The sequence below is a fragment of the Ylistrum balloti genome, unplaced genomic scaffold (genome assembly GCF_031769215.1).
Source record: "Ylistrum balloti isolate Yb309-2 unplaced genomic scaffold, AGI_CSIRO_Ybal_v1 Utg369712, whole genome shotgun sequence".
Classification (NCBI taxonomy): Eukaryota; Metazoa; Mollusca; class Bivalvia; order Pectinida; family Pectinidae; genus Ylistrum; species Ylistrum balloti.
In genome coordinates, this window is record NW_026781937.1 from 577,259 (window position 1) to 604,479 (window position 27,221).

The window sequence follows — 27,221 nt, forward strand, 5'->3', positions numbered from 1 at the left end:
TAACCAATAAGATTAATGCAAGTAAATCATTCATTACACACATAGTTGTTTCCAGGTTGGACTTAAACCGATGATTTTTCCCTTACATGTTTCTTACGTTCCCGGCTGGATTTAAACCAATGAAATCATTATTTACATCCATCGTATGTTCCCTTCTGAGTTGTAACCAATGAAATCTTCCCTTACATATTTTTTTGCGTTTCAGGTTGGATTTAAACCAATGACAGCATTCATTACATCCGTTACGTGTTCCCTTCTGAGTGGTAACCAATAAACTTATTCTGCTATGGGATATGTTATATGGTAAAATAGGTTTCCATGTCAATTTATTCATATATAAAAGGCTAAAATATCACGACTGATTTACAAACAAAACAAAAAAACTGAAGTATTTCACAAATATTCACACTGTTGAACTTATATTTCAGCTTTTTCACGCAAAATAATTTAATCAATTTTCAACACTTTATCAATACTGTTTCAACTTGATTTTGCACGAAATCAGTCTCAAGGCACCATGATCTGATAATGTGAGAGCCGTATTGTGGTATCTTTGAACAACGCGATGATTGGCTAGAACCAAAAACATGTAACAACATATATCCTGTTTTATGTCCTTGCTAGACAATGAAGATCTACTGGCCTCGATATTGACCAATGGTAATTGTTTGTTTTTAATAAGCCTGATATTATGGTTTCTAAAATCCGATTATCCATTTCCTGAACTAGATGAAAAGGATCGAAAGTAATAAGATCTTGTCTAAATAATAATATATATGTAATCTGTTCAATAACACACGTTTCAAACTACACAACAAAGCGATTGCAAACATGTGTAACATCAGGGTAAAACTTTTGAATAGAGATTTCCGGGTGGATCTTTTCTCGTTGTTCTTAATTTTTGATTTTGTGACTAACTACGTCACAGTTTACAAGAACTGCTGATCTATATATTCTTAAATCGATATAAAGCAGTATTTTGTTTTCTTTTTATAATAAAAGAAAAAGAAAAAGACATGCCGCATTTCTCTCCGTCTTTTTTGAGATTGTCAACGTGCGGTGTCGGGAGCAATTTTTGTGTTTATCCGCCATTTATCACAAAAGTAGCAACACGTTCTTCTTAATCCCGAGATAAACATCTTCTTGAATTCTGTATTCAGTAAACCATATATCAACGGGTTACAAACGCTATTAAACAGAAATGATCGGACAAATATCTGGTAGGCCACGAGTTCGGATCTGGATAAATAATTAGCTTCATGGTCCGTGTTGAATGTCGACATGGTTGCTAACACCAGGTAAGGGAGAAAACTCAGTATAAACGCTACACTGATACATGCAGTTATAGCCGTGAACTTTTTAGTGTTAATGTTCTGCGCGCGCATCTTAGATTCATCAATATCAACTGACGCACAACGAGACAATCTTGTTTCCACGTCCGGTAAAAAGTTCTCATGACCATGATTGTTATTGAGACCGGAAGTGAGTGTCATGCGCGAAATCGATCCTGGCATGTTCTGTTTTTGTCGAAATCGACTAGAAATCGAAATTTCGGATTTTGTTCTCCTTGGTCCATGGTGCACTCGGACACGACGGCTGTTCTCAGTAAAACTGCGACACTGTCGTATTGGTTTCAAGATCGGAATTTCCTTGAGTTCGGTTCTCTCCGGCTCTGGTGCAACTTTGTTAGATAGCATTTTCATCACTTTCGAGGATACTTTCATCGAACTTGTAGATGTTGGCCGACATCTACTTTCTATGTACTCATCGAAGTCATCCATATCCTCTTCGAATTCGTCTAATTCCTCCTCATCATCCTCGTCTTCTTCTATAGGTGTGAGATTTCCTCGCCGTAATTCAGCTTCAAATGCTTCAACGATCGCAGCATCTTCTTCGTCATCGTCTTCTTCAAGAATCGTTTCTGCTACGGACATTTCAGGCACTGTAGCACCGGAAATGGAATGAACATCACTAGAAATAGTCATAGTACTCATCGGTCGGGACGGCGGAATTCTATTTCCAGTTGAATAGAACCGGAAGCTCCTCAGAGCATAAAGTTGCCGACCTACCATCACATACAAAACGAGGAGGACGACGATAGCAGAACAAAACAGGAAAAACAAATAAGCATTATAGGCTTTGATATAATCTAAATAAGCCTCGTCTCGTATTGTTGAACAATCGTAGCCGACGAAATTCTCACCGGAAAGAGTAATGTTTACGGCTTCGACTCTATTAAACACAACACTGGGCCAAGCAGACAAAATGGCAAACATAATCACTAGGATCAATATGGTCTTTGACATTCGATTTGAAATTTGTCTTTCAAATGGCTTGCAAAGTTTTTGAAATCTATCAACAGCTATAGCAATTAGGGTTGCTCCCGAAGCTATATGTGCAAAGTAATTAATGAAACGAAGAACGCGACATGCTCCGGAACTTTCAAACGTAAAAAAATGTAAAAGGTCCACAATTTCCAATGGCATAGAAATAAGACAGGAGATGAGGTCAAAGGTCGCTAACGTTGTGATGAATATGTATGAAGCTGTGGGTTTCAATGTCATGGAGTAAAAATAGATCACCAGCAGATTGCCAATTATTCCAGTAAACATCAGCATAAAAATAATCACAATAGCAGGAAGTAAAATATTGACAGTGTCGGCATTTATATCTTCTAACTTGTCCTGTGAGCTCATGACGTCATCATTTTTGTTTAGTGACGTTGCATTTCTGTAAACTTCAAATACTCGTTGAGATGTCTCTTCTTAGTTCGTACCATCATACATCATAGAGGTCATGATGTCATCACTTTTGTTTGTCCCCAGTACAGTCGTTGCTAAGTTTAGATTAATGGTGGCGTGAGCTAATCTGAAAGCAATACATTAGGACATTAGGTTTCGCAGGATTTAATAACTCTTTGTAGAATTTAGGATTGTACAGATGTCACTGGTAGCACACGTGTATTTCAGTACATTAGGACAATAGGTTCTGCGGGATTTTTATACTTTAAAGAATTTAGGATTGTACAGATGTCACTGGCAGCACACGTGTATTTCAGTACATTAGGACAATAGGTTCTGCGGGATTTTTATACTTTAAAGATTTTAGGATGATACAAATGTCACGTGTAACACACGTGTATTTCAGTACATTAGGACAATAGGTTGTGCGGGATTTTATACTACTATAGAATTTAGGATGATACAAATGTCACGTGTAACACACGTGTATTTCAGTACATAAGGACAATAGGTTGTGCGGGATTTTTATTACACTTTGTAGAGTTTAGGATGATACAAATGTCACGTGTAACACACGTGTATTTCAGTACATAAGGGCAATAGGTTGTGCGGGATTTTTATTACACTTTGTAGAGTTTAGGATGATACAAATGTCAAGTGTAGCACACGTGTTTTTTACATGAAATAACAATAACTTGTTGACACCTCGCTCTCTGATTACAAACTTATCCGTTACGAGGATCTATTCATTATCTTTTTATCAAGATTTAGGGATGTATCTAGAAAGATAAATGACAAAAATGAAATGCATTGAAATTGATAAACCAACTGACTCCATTAAAATCTATGACTTGTTACAATCTCATATAATACAAGGGAAATAATTTCTGTTTAAGGATCTCTCGACACTTGGACACAATATTACACAAGGGAATCACGCCAATCTTTCACTTATACATAAATGATTGATGAATAATTCAATATATTTAGTATTTTGCATCACTTCAACATTTAAAAATAAAGTTAATATTAAAAGCCAGGTAGATATTTAAACAAGATGAGAATTGATAACAAATTGATCAAGACTAGAAGAGTTTTTGTCGAAGCAGACAAATTCCATTGGTAACTAGAATTAGCACGACATCTTCTCATGTATCGGAGTGAATGTTGGCATCGCAATGGTGTCGCTAGATATATCTAAAGATATAGCCACAACGATACTACCTAATTATCATGAAACACTTACTCTAAATATATAATCAAATTAAAGTTCTTTTGAAATTAAAATCCCGCATTTGAAAAAAAACGTATGATTACGCTTTTTGTCTCTCCTATAAATGTACAAATGATAATTATGTACTTACATTCTATACATGTTTTTTCTCCAATTCTTCCTGCATTTAAAACACTCCGCGCATGCGCTAATTCAGTATGAATATAAAATCTTTAATAACTAGACTACTAACAAAACGAAATATATAATGATAAGTATACGTTTGTTTACGTTGATTGTAAACTTTTTTCTGTTTACGTCTTTTCCTATCGATATAACCTTTGAAGAATTTAGAAAAGAAGATTATAAACTAAGGATAGTTTAAAATTCCATGGCTAAGCGTAGATAATTAGAAAATAAAATCCGTACGTTGGCTTTAAATGGTCCGTTATAATGATGGGTTTCATCTACCAGCATTGTTGTGGGAGCTCTAAAGAAATCTTAAGGATCATACTCTTACTTACTCTCGTAAAAGACAAAGAGTTTAAAATGTATTTCAGATGGTCGATATACATGTCAGAATTTATCCCTGAATATATAATTCGAAAATAGGAAAGACATACGTATCTTTTTGCTTTTATGTAATATATCGCTAGAATGTTTGGCAACTTCAACGATATTACTGTGACCCGAGTTACGCATATTACGGTGACACGGGATATGTATATTACTGTGACCCGGGTTAGGTATATTACTGTGACCAGTGTTATGTATATTACTGTGATCCGGGATATGTATATTACCGTGACCTGGGTTATGTATATTACTGTGACGCGGGTTATGTATATTACGGTGACCCGGGTTATGTATATTACTGTAACGCGGGTTATGTTTATTACGGTGACCCGGGTTATGTATATTACTATGACCCAGGTTATGTATATAACCGTGCCCCGGGTTATGTATATTACTGTGACCCTGTTTATGTATATTACTGTGACCAGGGTTATGTATATTACTGTGACCCGGGTTATGTATATTACTGTGACCCGAGTTATGTATATTACTGTGACACGGGTTATGTATATTACCGTGACCAGGGTTATGTATATTACCGTGACCAGGGTTATGTATAGTACGGTGACCCGGATTATGTATATTACTGTGACCCGGGTTATGTATATTACTGTGACCAGTGTTATGTATATTACTGTGATCCGGGATATGTATATTACCGTGACCCGGGTTATGTATATTACTGTGACGCGGGTTATGTATATTACGGTGACCCGGGTTATGTATATTACTGTAACGCGGGTTATGTTTATTACGGTGACCCGGGTTATGTATATTACTATGACCCAGGTTATGTATATAACCGTGCCCCGGGTTATGTATATTACTGTGACCCTGTTTATGTATATTACTGTGACCAGGGTTATGTATATTACTGTGACCCGGGTTATGTATATTACTGTGACCCGAGTTATGTATATTACTGTGACACGGGTTATGTATATTACCGTGACCAGGGTTATGTATATTACCGTGACCAGGGTTATGTATAGTACGGTGACCCGGATTATGTATATTACTGTGACCCGGGTTATGTATATTACTGTGACACGGGTTATGTATATAACCGTGCCCCGGGTTATGTATATTACTGTGACCCTGTTATGTATATTACTGTGCCCCGGGTTATGTATATTACTGTGACCCTGGTTCAGTAAAAACGGTATGCCGGATTAGTTTGCTCGTCTAACTTTGGGCGTTCTGAATTCTCCCAGAGATATTGTTTTGCCTCATGAAATAATCGCTTTTCACGCCCGCAAAATGTAGAAATGTTCACTTAAAAAAATAAATTAATACTTTTTCCTATTTAGACATAATCGCAGTCATCTTTTTTTTCCCTTTTGAAACCTGCTCTAGACAAATCAAACTACTTTGCTTGTGTCGACAGGAAATATTCCAGGGGTACAGGGAGCTATATCGAGCGTAAAACTTGGGCTATCGATAACATCAAAATAAATCTTTATCATTCATCCGGCCAAATATCAACCAGACATAAAGATACATACAAGTCATCACATTACAACTTATGGAAAAAAGAACACCTGGCGAGGTGGCGAGGATGCACGATACATGATAGTTAAGGTGTCGCTGTATCTTAATTTTTAATTTTACGAATAGCTGATAAATAACATTGAAAACATTCAAGGGACGAATAGGCTTATCTTTCCGATGTGGATTGTTAATCCAGATACATATATGCAGAGGATTTACACTCGTATGTACTATACGTTAGGTACTTGTGAAGCACAAAGTCTTTTTTGAGGGAAAAAAAGAAAAAGAGTGTAGTCATCAGATTTTATAATAGATATAACATACTTAAAAATACACTTTCTTGAAATAAAGATGTCAAAGAAAGTGTTTACGAACAAACTAAACAAGACATGAAAAATATTTACTGTTGTATCATACCTCAAAGAATATACACTATGTATATGTATACACGTGAAACTTTGAATGGAAACTAGAAAATGCATTTCAAACATTTACTGCCATTGTGGTAATATTAAACAGTAACTGCTTCGTTAGTCATGTTGACAAACTCTCGCGGAGTGTAAACTCGATCACCAGTGAGTTAAGATACAAGGAACAACAAACAGTATGTAGCTAAACCTCACCTGAATTTCTACAAGTCTGGATACATGAAAACAAACCTTATCAATCCTGTATCTACATCAATACTGTCGTATTGAATTACACTTCATACACATTTATAAAAAAAAAAAAAATACTAAATGGCTGTCCAACTAAAGTTTGTAACTACTGTCCTTTATGGTAACACAAGTTACACATACAAGTGTGAACACATATCTATTACATGCAAGTCCGATGCATTAAGAAAATTGATTAATACACACAATAAACATTATTGCTATTATGACATTCTTAACGGCACGTCAACACATAAAAAGTCATTAGGGCCATCAACCGGTAACAACACACAGCGATCCAAAAGGACATAACATTGACCAAACTAAAAGGTAAAAGACAAACAGTAAAATCTAATTTTGATCTAATGAGAGCCCTATAAAGTCTTAGCAAAACTTTTCTGTCAGCTCCACAATCAGTGTGGAACACCACCTTTAGAATATTCAGTGCCTTAAGGCATTTGGCTTCAAGGTATTTTATATGTGGAAGGAACGGCAATTTCATATAGAATATTACACCTAAGACTTTGGTTTGCTCAACAACCGGAATGGGTATACCAGCACACAAATAGACCTATCTAAAGTTAAGACTCTGTTGTAAAGATTACAGGCGATAGCAATTGTCAGCGCACGAATAGACATGCAAAGTCACCGCATCAATGTTATGCTAAGAGACCATTTCTTTAAGATTTTCAGCGAATTTTGTAAATCCTAGTTTTCCTGTCCTGTATGTTTGTAAATAAGTCTGTAAACAAGCAGGACTGAAGGCGGAGCCTGCCGTGTTGGAAGTGGTTTGTATGTTTGTAGACGGTCCAAGAGTAGGCCCCAGTAATGCAAAATCAGACTGATTTCGAGTCCTAGGGACATCAGACAGAGGAAGCCCCGATCACCTCGTCTCCATTTTGTTTACTGGTTTAACTGGCGCTGGTCGAACTCGACCCGAGTCCTAGGGACATCAGACAGAGAAAGCACCGATCACATTGTCTCCATTTTGTTAATGGTTTAACTGGCGCTGGTCGAACTCGACCCTTCCTTCGGTACGGTCTGCAATGATCAGACAGCGGTCGCTTGGGTCTTTAAATCAATAGTTGCATTGATATTATTATTCTTTTTAGAAGTCTTTCTGTCATTTTCAGCGGTTTATGTTAAATATTGTTCAAGTTCTCCTACAAAGATGAATTCTTTGTAGCCCGTTTTCTGTTCACTCAAGCTTTTCAAAAACATCAACATTGAATCATCGTCATTTAAAGTGGGCACATCCAATCAAGTTTAAACAATTCCGACAAGAAACTACAGCTTCTAACACTCGATTCTAAACCGTGGCAGTTACCACCTGGAATAAAGGTAAATTTCACTTTTTCCCTTTTCATCAAAATTTGTTCGGCTTTGACCTAGAAACACGTTTCAACCAGATATCCTGCTGTCTGGACTTTTGGTTTACAAGAAGTGTGCTACAAATCTTGTTTGGCCTTTTCAAAGGTAACTTTAAGCCAACTATAATTATTTGGAGACACATGCTAATTAAAAAAGTCGACGGCAGATGAACAGACCCTGTACCATGGCATAAGCTTACTTGGCCCCTTCATGCCAGTTGAGCTAATAAAAATAGTGATATCTAACACTTTTCAATAGCCATTAATAAATAACAAACAAATGAAAATCTTGTTGATCTTTTTAATAGATGTTATGGTGAAATCCTTCGCCATATTGAAGCCTCTAAGACACTCCGGCGTGGATATTTCAATCTTTCATTTCAAGTTCACCGATTTTTAACACCAGACAAATATTAAAATCTGAAAGGGATCTTTTGTTTGTTGAATGCCAGCATCTGGATTAGCATTTACATGAGAGTTTGACTACTAATTTTAGTCAAAGAGCCCGAATCCCATGTCGTCATCAGATTCCTCCTCGGATTCCACTTTAGCTGCTTCCTTCTTTGTATCAGCAGCTGCAGGTGCGGCTTCAGCAACTGGGGCAGCAACAGCGAACTTGGAGGGGTCAGCCAGGAATTCCTTGGTCTGTGGTTAGAAACAGACAACTTGTAAAATCTTAGATTTTCTGGTGGAGAATGGGGATGACACAATGATGAACTTAAAATGTTAAATGACTCAGAAATATGAATGATGGTAAAAATGATTAGACTGTCCCTTTAGTGTGTCTAGAACCTTTGTTTTCATGATTAAGTAGGGGTGTAAATATTGCTTCCCAAGCCAAGGGCTCGAAGTCAATTTTTTTTTCACTAGCCCTAATGTTCTTTTTACTAATCCAAACCTCAATTTTGCTTCTTGCAATAATACTCCAGCTACATAAAGCATCCAATTCACTATGTATGGTAATAACTTAATAAACACTGTTGACCACTTATACACAATAATAAATATTACAGTCCTAAGCAAAGGCATCTATACTAGCTCAATAAAAATAAACATAAATGGAAATTGTGAAAAATTACTTAAATTACAAAGGATATGAAGACACAAGCCCCAGATGTCAGACTAGTGGATATTTAGAGACATGTATTATTTTCAGAGTAACCATTGATCCCAAGAAGATAAAAGATAGAAACGCAGGATCCATTTTAAAGCAATGGTGTCATATATATGATAATTTCATTAAAATGTCATGTAACTCATTCATGGGAAAACTGGTAAAAACTGACCGACAGGGACTAGAAATTGAATCTTCTTCAGTTTGACCAATAGGAAATTACCATGATGTTAGTAAGAATATATCTTTGGTAAATGAATAAACAGATAGTTCTATGTGCCCTTACTTGTATAAACATCAAAATCAATACTAATATTTATTCTGGTCTGTATATTCTTACCCTCTCAGCTTCTGCGAAGGTATAATCGGTTTCCACAGCAACGGCCAGCAGACGCTTGAATCCATTCACAAGACTGTGCGGGGCAGAAGCTGCAGTGGGGTAGCCAATTACCAGAGACAATGCTGCAATATTCGTCACTCCCTATTAAACAGAAAATTTCCAAATTAGTTAACAAAATATTCTGCATCTGGCACTTGATCCAAATTTAAAACATTGTGCAATCAAACTTAATGTAGTATTGTTTTGTCTCCAAAAATGACTGGTTTCTAGAATAACAGAAAAAAAAAAATTGGCACTACAATACAAAGCTTTGGAACTCATATTTTAAAATAGAATCTGCTTTGTTATTATATCTGAATTGACTTCTATAACTAACCCTGAAATGTTGAATAAGAATGACAAGTTTGTCTTCTGTGGCACCATATTCCTTACTGACCTAATGACACGCCTTCCTAATGCTTAATGTCTCCCTTCCCTACTCCACAGCCCTATTCGAAGGGACAGTTTTTAAAAAGCATGCAACATTCTTCTTAACAAATAACACTAATGTTGTCTTCTTACAAGTTGTCAAACACTTCATTCATATGCCCCTTGTAAAGTATCTGCAGTTAAGGAACGCTCTAATGTTCTCAAATTATGTTAATATTCATGAATTCATTCTGGAGCATTAGTCTTTAAACAAGAAGCTGAAGGGCCTTAATGGTTATTGAAGCCATTCTAGACATTTAATCATAATTACATGTGTAACACCAAATCTTAGTACTGCACCCTCAAAGTCAGCTGTGTTGGGTGACCACATAAGAGGTTCATACAAATTGAGTATATTACCATCATGAATTTTGCACGAATGTCCTCATCAGTGATGTCAAGGATATTAGGACTGAAGAGAGTTCCAGAGTCATACACCTGTTCGATGATCAGACCGTATGAAAAGGGCGAGATGTTCAACATGTTCAGGAGTGTTGACTCGGAGGACCCTACTCGACCACCTTCTTTGATCAAATTCACCTCATTCTGGAGTGAAATAAAATATACCATAAATTGATGTGCAAGTTAGGGGGATTATTTCTCAATGTCAACAATAGTGTGATATCAATTTCAATTGATCAAAATTTTCTCCAGACCAATCAATCAATATTTGCACTCTACTGGTATCATGTATAAGCAATAATGTAAACTCAGAATGTTGAAAGTATGCATATCAAGACGTCTAAAGGGTCATTTACCTAGATATTTCAATTTTCACATCAAAATATTTTAATTTATAAATTGAGTTGGTTGATAAAATTCAAAAACTTTCCTACTACAAAAGAAGGATTTTCAAGAATTTGCTAAATTCCCCTTCTGGACCTTGAGCCACCGGCCCCCAAGGGACAGACACACATTATATATACAAACTCAACTCACATTTCACCAAAGGATGCTTCAGACTAAATTTTGATATCATCCAATCATTTCTAAAAAATGTGACTGCAGAATTGTAAAAACTCATTTGAACCAGGAAAGTTGAAAACAACTTTCCACTGATTTTACTCATTAAAATCTTCATGAATTAAAAGAAGGATGTCCTCACGAGTTTTGTATTTTACAACGAAATATTGTGATTATACTGCCAAAAACATGCAGTACACTTTCTCCCATTTTGTCTCAAGAGACTAAAATGATAAATCCAAGAAAACATACAGAAAATATACTTATGATAAAAGAGCTGTAAGAGACTTCATATAACATACAAGGATTTCAATGCACCCCTTGGTAATCTTGGTTGGAATTTGCAGAGCCTGGAAGAAAGATGTCTTTTCTGGACCAAGAGTGGTAGCTTGAGCTGGCACATTGACATCGACTGGAGCTAAAGCCCCAGCACGAGCAGGAGCTTGTTTCTGGAATATATAAAGTTTTCACTTTAGCGTCTCAATAACAGCACCATGAAACACACATATATATCAAAATTTAAAGGAATCACTTCCAAATTTGATGTTATTCACATCATAGACTTAAACTCAACTCCATGTCATTTAGACCAAAAACCCGTCCGGATGATCAATGTATATACCTTGTTAGCCAGAAGAATATCTCGAACTTCAACCAAATCTCCCTTGAGGAAGACCATACCAACATTAAATCGAATGGAGTTCAGTAATCTGCAAATAAAACCAAAGCATGGATATTAAAGTATCTAAGAATGTAAACTGAAGCATGGAGATCTACAACCTAAGAATTTAAACTGAAGCATGGAGATCTACAATCTAAGAATGTAAACTGAAGCATGGAGATCTACAATCTAAGAATGTAAACTGAAGCATGGAGATCTACAACCTAAGAATGTAAACTGAAGCATGGAGATCTACAACCTAAGAATTTAAACTGAAGCATGGAGATCTACAACCTAAGAATGTAAACTGAAGCATGGAGATCTACAACCTAAGAATTTAAACTGAAGCATGGAGATCTACAACCTAAGAATTTAAACTGAATCATCCCAAAGTCTGAGCATAGTCAGTAAACTAAAATTACACATCAATGTGACTTTACTTGATTAACTTAGGTAGTCATCATTACACTGACAAACAAACGGAACAAATGTTCTCTTAACTACAGTTAATTTCATGGAACTTCTCTTTGATTTGAAGGATATCCAATGAAAATGCTTCATAAATGAAACAAATTCTCAACTGGTATTACCTTTCTAATTCTGGGTTTTTGTCTAATTGCCCTCTAATTGCTTTCCTCATCATTGTGTTCTTGCCCATGAGAATAACTGTAAAATAAACAAAAAAATGAAATATATTAAGTTTCAAATCACTTGTCCAACCTAAACACACAGCTAGGGATAAAACTATATATTGATACCTCAATCCTTCATTTAACATGACTTTCACTTCAATGCACCTGTTCAGACAGCCTTGTGGCATGTTTTTGATCTCTGTCCCTGCAGTATTGGTGGGTTCGACCATTTCTGGCTCCAAAACTGGGCTCAGGGAACTCGCAATATAGAGATTTTCATCATCACAGGTATACTATAGCTATGAAATGCTAGACAAAATCAGTGTGACTGAATAATCATACCAAATTTTAAATCTTGCACACAGGAAAATTCTAAATTGTTCAGTTTTATGGGTAATTGCTTAAAAAGATTTTTGCTAAAATGCATATTGTTGAATGTATGACAAGAGATTCTGTGATTATTGATGTAATAATATATGAGGACCAACAGTCACCTGAGTTACAATGCTGCTGTTGTTCTTGTATCATGTCACAGAAATAATCTTGTAAACTCAAAAGTGAAACAACTTGAACTACATCGTAAATGTAATAGAAATGGAAACTACCATCCCATGTCGTATTTGAATTGAAGGAGGTTACACTCAAAAAAGTTATATCCTTTGGAACCTCTTCCAGCCATGAATAGTATTTAATAGACTCTACCATATCTGGGTATTGAGAAGATGATTTTTGATATTTGAGTCAATTTGACCTCTTTTGGCCCCATCCATCAGCCGCTGGGGTCATCCTGAATCAATATGTACATTCCACTAAATTGACATCCTTTACTGATGATTCCAATGACGTTTGAAATACTTCAAAACGAAAATAAATCAATCAAGCTCCAAAATTAATTTTTCCTATAATGGACCATAGAAAATTTTAACCCATTACCCAAGCAGAAATAGGAGACCCTTTGAGTTGTGAAATTTACAATTTTGGTTAAGTATTCATATACCATACTTGGGTATTGAGCAAATTTCAGAAATTAAAAGAAAAAATTGACCTGTTTTTGGCCCTGTACCCAAGTCCTCTGAAAGGTGGGGACCATATAACTTTCATTCCCAGTTCACCATTGGCTACAGAAGGTTTCTACAAAATTTCATTGAAATTGGATCAGGGATTGCATTGGGTCTAAATGCCTTGCTTCTGATAACTGGAAATTTTGGGAAAATGTGGGATTTGAATTTTGTCAATCAATTTAGGAATTAGTCACAGTTAAGTGTAAACACACTGTAATTTCATGGAAGATATTTTGAAAGTTGCTTGTTAAAAAACAACTAGTTATGCTATGTTCTAAAATCACAATGGAAATTTTTTTCCATTGCCTGTTCAGACAGCCTTTCAGCATGTTTTTGATCTCTGTCCCTGCAGTATTGGTGGGTTCGACCATTTCTGGCTCCAAAACTGGGCTCAGGGAACTCGCAATATAGAGATTTTCATCATCACAGGTATACTATAGCTATGAAATGCTAGACAAAATCAGTGTGACTGAATAATCATACCAAATTTTAAATCTTGCACACAGGAAAATTCTAAATTGTTCAGTTTTATGGGTAATTGCTTAAAAAGATTTTTGCTAAAATGCAAATTGTTGAATGTATGACAAGAGATTCTGTGATTATTGATGTAATAATATATGAGGACCAACAGTCACCCAAGTTACAATGCTGCTGTTGTTCTTGTAACATGTCACAGAAATAATCTTGTAAACTTCAAAAGCAAAATAACTTGATCTACATCGTAAATGTAATAGAAATGGAAACTACCATCCCATGTCGTATTTGAATTGAAGGAGGTTACACTCAAAAAAGTTATATCCTTTGGAACCTCTTCCAGCCATGAATAGTATTTAATAGACTCTACCATATCTGGGTATTGAGAAGATGATTTTTGATATTTGAGTCAATTTGACCTCTTTTGGCCCCATCCATCAGCCGCTGGGGTCATCCTGAATCAATATGTACATTCCACTAAATTGACATCCTTTACTGATGATTCCAATGATGTTTGAAATACTTCAAAACGAAAATAAATCAATCAAGCTCCAAAATTAATTTTTCCTATAATGGACCATAGAAAATTTTAACCCATTACCCAAGCAGAAATAGGAGACCCTTTGAGTTGTGAAATTTACAATTTTGGTTAAGTATTCATATACCATACTTGGGTATTGAGCAAATTTCAGAAATTAAAAGAAAAAATTGACCTGTTTTTGGCCCTGTACCCGAGTCCTCTGAAAGATGGGGACCATATAACTTTCATTCCCAGTTCACCATTGGCTACAGAAGGTTTCTACAAAATTTCATTGAAATTGGATCAGGGATTGCATTGGGTCCAAATGCATTGCTTCTGATGACTGGAAATTTTGGGAAAATGTGGGATTTGAATTTTGTCCATCAATTTAGGAATTAGTCACAGTTAAGTGTAAACACACTGTAATTTCATGGAAGATATTTTGCAAGTCGCTTGTTAAAAAAAAAACAACTAGTTATGCTATGTTCTAAAATCACAATGGAAATTTTTTTCCATTGCCTGTTCAGACAGCCTTTCAGCATGTTTTTGATCTCTGTCCCTGCAGTATTGGTGGGTTCGACCATTTCTGGCTCCAAAACTGGGCTCAGGGAACTCACAATATACAGATCTTCATCATCACAGGAATCAAATCTTCAAGAAACATGTCTGCATGTACAGTACATTATAAAGGATATATAAAATTTTCTCTTTCTTTAATCCCTCTTTTGAAATCTGAAGGGACTTTGTCTAAATCACAACACTCATGACCAGAATGAGATACACAATGTAAATTCTTATAACAGATGCTGATATCAAAAGTATCATTTTTACTCATGAGAAACACTAGAAAAAAAATCAATCTAAATGTACTTAAATTCTGAAGTAAAACACAAAATAAAGAAATTCCACATAACATTGCATCATTTGAATCCATGTATGAAACTGTTCAGACCTTTGCTACGGTGCAGAAAAAATGGTTGATTAAATTAATATTTAATTCATCATTCATTTTGCTTCATCCAAAACAGCAAGGGAAGTTACCAGTTATCAAGGTATGTTTTATATATATTCTTTACCTTGTGCAAAATTTCCTACAGAGAACTTGGAAGACCAAATATGTAGCTAAAGTCAATTGTAAACTAGTGCTATGAAATGTTAGACAAAATCAGTATGACTGAATAATCATACCAAATTTCAATTCTTACATGATATTACTTAAATTGTGCTGTTGCAGTGTTATGAAATCTCCTGAGAATATATTGACACTGAACTGGACTGTGAAAGTGTTGTGGTAATTTGTAAACCATGTGTATAATTCAACATCAATTGTCCAACACACTTGATAGATATAGCAATATTTAAGGAAATATTGAAAAGAGTATGTAAGGGGAGGTAACTTCTGTAACCTACTGTATGTGTAATTGATTTACTGCTTGGCAGGAGAGCTGTTGACAAACATTTTGATTAAAGTATTACATTGCCATTGTGTCCTGTGGATATCTAAGATATCTAAAATTTGTACTTTTGAACCCGTTCTTGTTCTAGTACAAGTGGTTTATTGCAAAGGATAAGTTCATGTAACAGAGCTTATGAAAAGATTATTTATAGGTATTGTTTACACTGAGTAGGGGTGCTAGATATTGGTCTATTGTAATTCTAATAAATATATATTGTATCGTTAAGTGATTGAAATTACTACCATATATACATCTTGTTATTTAGTTAACTTCTTAAATTTGATAACAGTATTTGTTCTTATTTGTTAAAAAGGTAAAAGACAAATGCTAAAAATCTTAAATGGTTATAGTATCGCAAAAGATTAAAATTGTAAGTCATATTCTAAAATATAGACCAACATCTTTCCAATAACTCAAAATTTTATAAATCTGAATAGTTTCAAAATCTTCCATGAAGTAGACCTCATTTGAGCGATGCTTTGGTATGAATATAGTCTAAATCAACCTATGGGTTCATGAGATATCTCCAAACGTTATCATGGACACACCAAGTGATTACTATACCCTCCCCTTCCACCCATGCAGACCCAAGTGGATTTATAGCACAGAACAGAGAGAATGAAAAAAGATAGGAAAAGAAGTAAAACATCAAGCCTTGTAACAGAGGCAGCAGATCTATTTTGGTCTCTTAAATATTCCCTTAGACAAGTGATGTGGAACAAAGCTGAATGGCATGGCCAAACGAAGATACATGATTCTGCAAGGGACACACTCTTAATGAGTCGTCTCCTATGGACATGAAGCAGAATACAGAAGGCCCCATTTTTGATGAGTCTGATATAACATGATCAGAGTAACTACCCTGATCTACATAGGGTGTCCAACATTTAGTCACCTCTTACAAAGAGAAACAGCAAGCATATTTCTACCTTATGGGGCTCAATTTCACTCAAGACTAGGTCCCAAACACACGAGTACATTATGAAAAGCTGATCTTAGACAGAAATAATATTGTCTTTTGTCCCTTTTATCATAAGAGACGAAAAGCAACTTTTTTTTAATGTGAAATACCGTAAAAACCCACGTAATGTCCGCATCTGTGTAATGTCCGCACCCCTTTTTTGACACAAAAATCTGGGGAAAAAACCCACCTTCCATGTAATGTCCGCGGGTAAAAAATGCAAATTGAAGCTGCCGATTTCATTTCACGTACGCTAATGTCGTAATGGCCGAGAGCATGTCGCATTGTGTATAACTTACAGGTACCATTCAAGAATTCACTTAATTGTTTATAACAACAGTTATTCTCCATAATGGTACAGTAAGCTTACCAGTACGACAAGTCCTCATTTCGATAATTGGTGTTTTGATAAGGGTTAGCCCAGCAGTGTTATAAACAGCTTGGGTCGTCTCCTCACCTTGAGTGTGAGTGAGTGACAGCGTGTGATTAGCCAATTAACGATAACTATACAGTAACATGACCCGCCCATGACCCACGGCGCCACTGACCCAACTGACACACCATCAGACGACGAGAACGCCATTTATTACAACGACCAGACAGAGAAAGACAACTTCAACGCCGAGGAGTTCTTCCACGGTGACGACGACGACTTCTGGGGTTTCGAGAAACGCTATTAAACCGGCCTGCTATGTATTAAGACTTTCTGATAAACGATCCATAATCAATAAAACGTCTGATTATTTATTTTATGTAATATTCTTGTACATGTTATTTATTGTTATTTTGTAAATAAAATGTAGAATGAAAATGTTGTGTTATTTTGTATATGCTCATGGGTATGCTTTTTCAATGGGGAAAGGGGAATAACTCTAACTTTATTCATGTGACAAAGTCAAACAAAATGGCTTCCTATTACGAAGGACGACACAATACGAACCTGTAACGAGAAATTGGAAGGAATTAACTATGGAAACTATAATAAATAATCATAAATAATCATGTTTGGTTGAGGAAACATCATAGAAAAAACCATAGAACGATAATATCAGGTATGCTTGGCTTTTAAGAACACAATTCAAGGAGATATGATATGAATTGTCGGAAGGAAAAAAGTGTCATTTCCTCTATATCTCTGTAATGTCCGCACCCCCTTTTTTGGACTGATTTTCGGTGAAAAAAAGTGCGGACATTACATGGGTTTTTACGGTATATAAGTCAACCCTAATGATCTCAAACATGGTGAGATATTGTGAAAACTTTGAAATATTCGAGTATTCAATTCAAGCAAGTTTGAATGTTTTGTTAGGCAGTTTGAAATAAAACTGGGTCTTAAGAGTTACACTAGTTTAAGATAACTGTATTTGAATTAATCATTTTCAACTGTCATCTGACACTATATAAGTGTACTATATTGTTTTACTCATCAATTTTAAAATTGATAATCCATAAACTTCAACTGAGAAGAGAACCAAATTGTTGTTTTTAACAGGTCTAAATATAGCGTTAGAATCTGCAAACTTAGCGATACAGCTATATATATTGAATGAACCGGTCCCTGTTCAGACAGCCTTGCGGCATGTTTTTGATCTCTGTCCCTGCAGTATTGGTGGGTTCGACCATTTCTGGCTCCAAAACTGGGCTCAGGGAACTCGCAATATAGAGATTTTCATCATCACAGGTACCATATATCTGATTCGCTTCCTTAAGCAATCAGAATATTCAAAAATATAACACAATTGTCTTTTATTCCTTGCAAGAACTCCCTGGTTTATTGCGCAGGATTCTCGGATTTTCAAGACTGGTTTATCTCAAAGAACACAGGGTGTACACAAGAGGACACAAGTCCAACAGCCATCCAACTATCAAGACCTACGTTTGATAAAGGCCCATCATGCCTGAATTACTCACTTGCTCTACGGTTTACAAATCAGAATTTGTTCGTTCATAACGTCAATTTCTGCAAATCTGAATGCGTATTTTGTTACAATACAACACAAATACCATGTCCCAGGACGTATTGCTTGTTGAAAGAAGAAATTTTGTAGGTAGCCACCTTTCACCCAGGTATGTTACAGAATCAATATCAATAACTTGGGCCTTCTGGTTAATAAGATGTTTGAAGATTGTAACACATTTGACCTCTGTGATGAGTATCTCCACTAAGATGTGTAGAAGAGGACAATAGCCTCTCCTCACAGTTTCATGAAATGTTAACAATCATGTTTAGCCTCATATAAGAATATCATGCATCATTTCTTCCTCAAATGATAAGAATTTTGATAACCGAAAACTTTCAAAGAGAAATTTTCCTCATTATATCTTGAATTTTTTTACCTGCTTTGTTACGGAGGGCCTGGCGAATCTGCTGCATCTGTTTGGATCCCACATTGTCTGCGTTAACGATGAAGCATTTTGGATATTCATCCAACAATTGCTGGAATCACAGAAGAAAACGCATGAAATTACTATAGAACTTGGTAAAATTTTAATGGTTACACCTGCAACTTATTCAAAGCAGACACAAACTAAAATTATCTTCTTCTTAGATGGGGTATGAGGGGGAAGGGTAACACTCTCCCTGATGAGCAATGTACATAAGGCATGGTTTTATTTGCAATCCATATGCATTTTGCAGTATTTCCACATCCAACTGGTGTATTGCACAAAAGCAGTTCCGTTAATAACTTTTATCTGTGCAAGACGTCTAAATGTATGCTTTGAATTAGTGTTTTATCAGTTTTTTTCTAATACTGAAAGTGACTCAATCTTAAATAATTACCTATAAACTACAAAATGTCAACTTTTTTTTACTTCATTACAAAGAAACATCCAATGTTATATCCGAAAGAACATCAGATTTTCTTCTTGAAAGAACATACAATACTATTACCAAAAGAACGTCCAATTTATTCCTGACTCTCCTCATTTTGCCTTTTTTATGATTTGAATGTGACTATGCCTCAGTACTGGCTAGCATTAGAGATCACTGCGTTTACAGACTCACCGGAACCAGAACTTGGCTCAACAGATTTTGTCTGTGGTCTCAGAACGGACGATTTTCATCATTGGCATCTATTTGTATATTATCTGGTATAAAAAAGTCTTAATATTGTGAGGCTTTATAAATTTATCTCAAACATGAAATTTTCAACTTTATTGTTTTTCTATTTAAACTGGCCTTAGTTTAATCTTAATCTTAATGCTTAATCTAAAAATAATTCTCAACTACATTAATCTTTTATTGATGAAATATATTTAATGAATACATTTTCACTGAGAAAATAATAATAAAAAAAATTGTGTTCTTACAAATACAGACCCACAAGATATGGTATAATTTGCTTCTTTTTTTTTGTTTAAATGTTAGTCAGTGAAAGGCTTCAGATATTAAGAGTTGTCATCACAGCAGCCAGAATATTTGACAGCTATGGCAAACGAAATTGAATCTGAACATCACCAGCCCTTACTGCCTAAAAAGAACACATCTCTTAAAAAAATACAAAAAGCTTAAATAGCAGTTGTAATATGAAACTTAACAAAATTTCAACTGTCAAAATAATTTCGATAAATACTAGATTCAAGGTATTATGATACTTGACCAATATGAGAATTTTCATCAAAATGGATTGAGAAATAAGTTGTCAGAGCCATGACAAATATTTTCTATACAAAATAACGGTGACTTCATCATAGACCTAGGCAAACTGAAACATATTCAAGGTATTGTGATATTTAGTAAATATGTGATGCTTGATCAAAATCTGTTCAGAAATGAAATTCGTAGAGTGATGACAAAAATTGAATGCACCTATGTACAGAAGAACAGAACACTATATACTCTCCGCAGTTGCTGCGAGGGAATAGAGAAATCTTTTAGAAAATTTTTTTAACACGTCCACATATAGGATGTACCACCATTGTTCAACAAAATGCCTCAGGAAGAAGTGACCAACAACATACTGATGATTATGCTTCCATGGACTGTAATCACTATCAAAAACATTTAACCTCAACAGATTTTAACCATTGTCTCAGAACAGATGATTTTTCTCTCGGACATTTTTCTAATTGGTACACCAAAATATGAGATTACTTGCCAAACTTTCATCTCATCAACTGTGTAAACTAGGCATACATTTACAATATTTCTATAAAAACTTTGCATCAACAAGAAAGTCCATGCCTTGCAATAAAAAATAATTGATTCCCATAATGTAACTATTTAAAAACAGCTATTCATTTTTTGATCACCGAGACTCAACTTTCTGACAATACTTACCGCGATTTTCAGGAAGTAGTTGGACTTCCATGTTGCCTTATCTTCCTTGACCATCTTGATTGTGGTTCAGGGATAGCTAGTCTGCTGTTTAAAGATAAGACTGTAAAAAAAAAATGCATTTGTTATTCAAATAACCATCATTTATGTTCTTATATCTTATTCATTTTTTATAAAAGGTGTGTATATATGCACCACCTGATGCATGACTTTTTTTTAAAAAAAAATTCAACTATGCAAACTTATCTTCCCACAAGGACACGTGTTCAATTGATTTGAACTTTTCATTTGTCTGGTATGATGAGGATATAGACAATTACATGGTTTCTGAGCTAGCAACAGTGCTGTCGTTCGGCGTAATGTTAGGCCTATCTCCAACACGCAAAAGTTTTCGTCATTTTTGGCACTAGATTAAGTTTCGAATTATGTTGTCATTCACTGGTTATCTAAATCATTACTAGGTGACTGGTAGGTTATACCAGACCTAACCCAGTAAGGAGAGACAGGGTAAGTATTGAACATGACTGGCCCACGTGGGTCAATGTGAGGGACCATCATGTCACTTTAGCCGAATCAATAGGACTTAATATATGCCCGCTTCAAATAAATATGAATGTCATAACGTGAACGAAAGATAAAATGTGTCCGAATATGATTTTAGTTGGAGGACATAATCAAACTGCGAGAATTTCTCGCTGCTCTAGGAAAACGTGCTCACCTATTTCACCAATGCGAGAAAGAGGCTCGTCACGTGGAGTCTGTTAAGATATTGCAATTTTCGGAATTCAATAATACAAACGAAACGCAAAACGGAGACCGCGGCAGTTTGGTTTCAGTCTTCAAAATCAAAATATGAGAGAATCTGTGATATTCATTCTACATTAGTCTTAATCGACATGAGTCAGCTTTAGGTGCAAGTGTTGCTGGCGCTTATTGGTAACGTGATACGGTATCAATTTTGGTAACTTCATGCTGTAATTTTCTAATAAACTTATTAGTATTGTGTGCTTGGAGGAATGCTGTTGCAGAAGTTGAGAGTACAGGTCGCCTAACTAGTCTCGTATAGGGAGAATGTTATATTTGGTCGAGCGGTTGAGTGTCCGGCTAGAGACCGTTCAAGGGTCGCTTGTTCGCATCCCGGCAGTGGCAGGCAGGGTGTTTGTCATTTCTCCTTCCTATTACACTGCAGGCATGATTACAAAAAGATCTTTAGCGTCACCAACGTCGAAATTACTCACTCTCTCTCTCTCTCTCTCTCTCTCTCTCTCTCTCTCTCTCTCTCTCTCTCTCTCTCTCTCTCTCTCTCTCTGAAACTATCTGGAATAAAAAACGAGTTTCCTCCTGGTGCTATAAATTCTCCATGTTGCCGAGTTTTAAATTGTTTTTTTAAAGCTATAAAACTTGTCAAAATTCAAAATGGCCACTGACGTGCCATGTCTTGAATATCACATCATGCTATCAAATTTCGGAATGTCCAATCAGTTTCAAGTAGATGACACCTTCACGTGCAAACGTAAGTCGAATCACTTTTCATACAAAAATGTATGTTATTGTATTACAGCTCAATTTTTTCCTTTAAAACATAACATTACATATTTCGGCTGATATTGTTAATATAATAAAGGTTTTTATAACACACATAGTAGAATATTGGAGTGTAATGTTTCGACGACAACACTGCCACCTTCATCAGACAAATGAACAGTGTGAAACGTATTAGCACTGTGATGAATACTATGTAGACAAGATGGTACCGAATCTTAAAATAATTAAATATTCCGGCTATGATCCGATTTGGGTACGGGCATTTGGAAAAACAGGAAAAGCAAATTGATGACGTCAGAGCGTTCTTATTTAAAGACAACCATAATAGGTATTTGGGATATTCGTGAATACTTTGGTCAGAACCGGTACTGAGTAAAAAAATTGTCAACCATATGTAGGTAAAAGGGTACTCGTATATATTTGGCTCAGAAACGAGGCCGAGTGAAGAAATGTCAACCCTATGTAGGTATATAAGATACGCGTCAGAACCGATGCTGTGTGAAAAAATGTCAACATATACAAGTTTGTGTGGAATGTAATTGTTACAGTCGGGTATATAATTTGATTTCAGAACCTGTAGAGAAAACATAGCTTTATTTAGAAGAAATATCCTTCAGATTTGCCAAAAGCTCTTTGGTTTTCTTTTAAAAAACATATACTATTAATACCATTTCTTGAGCAAACATTATGATTTAAGGTTTAACAAAGCAATCAAATGTAAAGGGGTATTTAAGCATAGGAGTTATGGGTGGATGTCAGAGTTGACATAATTCTGTTGTAAAATATTGCCGACGTTAACAGCATCCACTCTCTTATTTGCAAATTTAAATATCTATAAGTCGAGGAGTGGCTGCGTGGAAATCTCGGCCCCAGAAGGTTTATTTAATGTGTTGTTTGTGACACATTATCAACAACTTATGACGTCCTCGAACCAGTTCCTAAAGGTCACCAGATCACCTAGGGTCACAAAATCACCAAAGGTCTGACATGCGGCAGAAGCAACATTAATGCGACTATTTTGTCATTTTCGATTTATGGCGTTAGCCAGATATGGGGGTCATCCAGATATGGCGAATGTAAAGGATGTTCATGCAGTATCAGAGTTACGAGAAGCTGCCACAGCTACAATCACTAACGAGTACCTGACAGTTACAATTACTAAAAGGTACCTGATAGTTACAATCACTAACGAGTACCTGACACAGCTACAATCACTAACGAGTACCTGACACAGCTACAATCACTAACGAGTACCTGACACAGCTACAATCACTAACGAGTACCTGACACAGCTACAATCACTAACGAGTACCTGACACAGCTACAATCATTAACGAGTACCTGACAGCTACAATTACTAACGAGTACCTGCCACAGCTACAATCACTAACGAGTACCAGACAGCTACAATCACTAACGAGTACCTGACACAGCTACAATCACTAACGAGTACCTGACACAGCTACAATCACTAACGAGTACCTGACACAGCTACAATCACTAACGAGTACCTGACAGCTACAATCACTAACGAGTACCTGACACAGCTACAATCACTAACGAGAACCTGACACAGCTAGAATCACTAACGAGTACCTGACAGCAACAATCACTAACGAGTACCTGACACAGCTACAATTACTAACGAGTACCTGATAGCTACAATCACTAACGAGTACCTGACACAGCTACAATCACTAACGAGTACCTGACAGCTACAATCACTAACGAGTATCTGACAGCTACAATCACTAACGAGTATCTGACACAGCTACAATCACTAACGAGTACCTGACAGCTACAATCACTAACGAGTACCTGACACAGCTACAATCACTAACGAGTACCTGACAGCTACAATCACTAACGAGTACCTGACACAGCTACAATCACTAACGAGTACCTGACAGCAACAATCACTAACAAGAACCTGCCACAGCTACAATCACTAACGAGTACCTGACACAGTTACAATCACTAACGAGTACCTGACACAGCTACAATCACTAACGAGTACCTGACACAGCTACAATCACTAACGAGTACCTGACACAGCTACAATCACTAACGAGTACCTGACAGCAACAATCACTAACAAGAACCTGCCACAGCTACAATCACTAACGAGTACCTGACAGTTACAATCACTAACGAGTACCTGACACAGCTACAATCACTAACGAGTACCTGACAGCTACAATCACTAACGAGTACCTGCCACAGCTACAATCACTAACGATTACCTGACACAGCTACAATCACTAACGAGTACCTGACAACTACAATCACTAACGAGTACCTGGCAGTTACAATCACTAACGAGTACCTGACACAGCTACAATCACTAACGAGTACCTGACACAGCTAGAATCATCACGAGGGTCCAATCTTCCCAGTACGTCACGAGTTGTCACAAAGGCGTATGCTTCCGATTTCTCTCAAAGAAGATTAATAAATTGGTGCTCCCATATCTCCATGTATTTCATGCCTTGTGAGCGTATATATCTTTTTTTTTTTGCTGTAGTCTAGTTAAGTTCGCGCATAGACTGATGAGTTCTATATATTTTCAACCGTCTGTCAGGATAGAATTCAGGACAGCCGTGCCCCATACAACTGTGAAAAATAAAAACACGCTTTAATTGATTTTATTTGATATTTTCTCATAAGGGCTGCCAATACGAAAAGAAAATATCTGAATATTGAACATTCACAAACGTATTTCTGCTGTCCAAACCATCCAGAAAGGTAACACAACTCCATAAGGTAACACAACTCCATAAGGTAACACAACTCCATAAGGTAACACAACTCCATAAGGTAACACAACTCCATAAGGTAACACAACTACATAAGGTAACACAACTACATAAGGTAACACAACTCCATAAGGTAACACAACTACATAAGGTAACACAACGCAACATCACTCGGGCCATTTTTGCAGATTTTTTTTTCATCGAGGGTCCTGTGACGTAAGGTGTGAAAAAAACGCGCTGAATGTGCGGAAACTCATTGTGTTATATGTTAGATCATGTATTAGAAAATGACCCCATAGAAACATACAAGTTGCCGACAGATTAAGCCAAACTTGTATATCCGCCATCTTGAATTTTGCATCTACTCTACAGGTTAGCATGGAAACAGTAACCGAGTACATTTTGACCAGTCAACACACCTGACACCGTACCGTATGCTTTGATAACAAAAATAATTTTGATGTTATGTTTTCGAGATTCCCGCGATCAGTGCTATATAATCTTTGTCATTATGTTACAAAATGACATGATACCATCGTTTTCTATGACTTCGGATAACATCACTGGGTTGTATTCTTCGAGAACGGCAAGTTTCACCGTATGAAATAAACAGAACCGACTCGATATTTTAAGATTCCGGAAACAACACCGAAGAAGGAACATATTTAAGGTTTCCGCGGGCGATCGTCAGAATTCCTCCTTAAATTATTTTAAAAACGTCAAATTCTAGCGACTGCTACCAGGGTCTGCATTCAGGCAATATTTTATAATGTTTACACCAGCGAAATAGATATAAATTGTCGATGGAAAGATAAAGCATTTCCAATCTAATCTAATTAATTGCTTATAACCCTTGTCTATTGCCTGAAAAGTCATTTGCCGAAAATATAATCCATGTCAGTGTTATCAAAAGGGTGCATCACAAAAATCGTCAACACGTTTGATGAATTTGAATTGTTCATTCGAAAACTTAAAGGATTTATCAAGGATTGTTGACATACATAACAGCCATGATGTAAACACTGAGTCCGCTATCAAGGGTTGTTGACATACATAACAGCCATGATGTAAACAATGAGTCCGCTATCAAGCGTTATTGACATACATAACAGCCATGATGTAAACAATGAGTTCGCTATCGAGGGTTGTTGACATATATAACAGCCATGATGTAAACAACGAGTCCGCTATCAAGCGTTATTGACATACATAACAGCCATGATGTAAACAATGAGTCCGCTATCAAGGGTTGTTGACATACATAACAGCCATAATGTAAACAATGAGTCCGCTATCAAGGGTTGTTGACATACATAACAGCCATGATGTAAACAATGAGTCCGCTATCATGGGTTGTTGACATACATAACAGCCAATATGTAAACAATGAGTCCGCTATCAAGGGTTGTTGACATACATAACAGCCATGATGTAAGCAATGAGTCCGCTATCAAAAGTTGTTGACATACATATCAGTCATGATGTAAACAATGAGTCCGCTATCAAGGGTTGTTGACATATATAACAGCCATGATGTAAGCAATGAGTCCGCTATCAAAAGTTGTTGACATACATAACAGCCATGATGTAAACAATGAGTCCGCTATCAAGCGTTATTGACATACATAACAGCCATGATGTAAACAATGAGTTCGCTATCGAGGGTTGTTGACATATATAACAGCCATGATGTAAACAATGAGTCCGCTATCAAGCGTTATTGACATACATAACAGCCATGATGTAAACAATGAGTCCGCTATCAAGGGTTGTTGACATATATAACAGCCATAATGTAAACAATGAGTCCGCTATCAAGGGTTGTTGACATACATAACAGCCATGATGTAAACAATGAGTCCGCTATCATGGGTTGTTGACATACATAACAGCCATGATGTAAACAATGAGTCCGCTATCAAGGGTTGTTGACATACATAACA

The 27,221-nt window shown here is 36.1% G+C and overlaps 2 protein-coding genes across 2 annotated transcripts; both read right to left on the reverse strand.

Moving 5' to 3' along the window:
• Positions 1–1,049: 1,049 nt before the first annotated feature.
• LOC132565302 (uncharacterized) lies at positions 1,050–2,696 on the reverse strand. Its single transcript, XM_060229941.1, has one exon. The coding sequence runs from the start codon at positions 2,694–2,696 to the stop codon at positions 1,050–1,052; it is 1,647 nt and encodes a 548-aa protein (XP_060085924.1).
• A 5,638-nt stretch (positions 2,697–8,334) lies between these two features.
• LOC132565308 (large ribosomal subunit protein uL10-like) lies at positions 8,335–21,076 on the reverse strand. Its single transcript, XM_060229946.1, has 8 exons — positions 20,981–21,076; positions 19,036–19,135; positions 12,184–12,259; positions 11,555–11,642; positions 11,235–11,381; positions 10,330–10,515; positions 9,502–9,642; positions 8,335–8,692 (listed from the first exon to the last, which is right to left on the reverse strand). The coding sequence occupies exons 1-8, from the start codon at positions 21,032–21,034 to the stop codon at positions 8,540–8,542; spliced, it is 945 nt and encodes a 314-aa protein (XP_060085929.1). The 5' UTR covers positions 21,035–21,076; the 3' UTR covers positions 8,335–8,539.
• Positions 21,077–27,221: the final 6,145 nt, after the last annotated feature.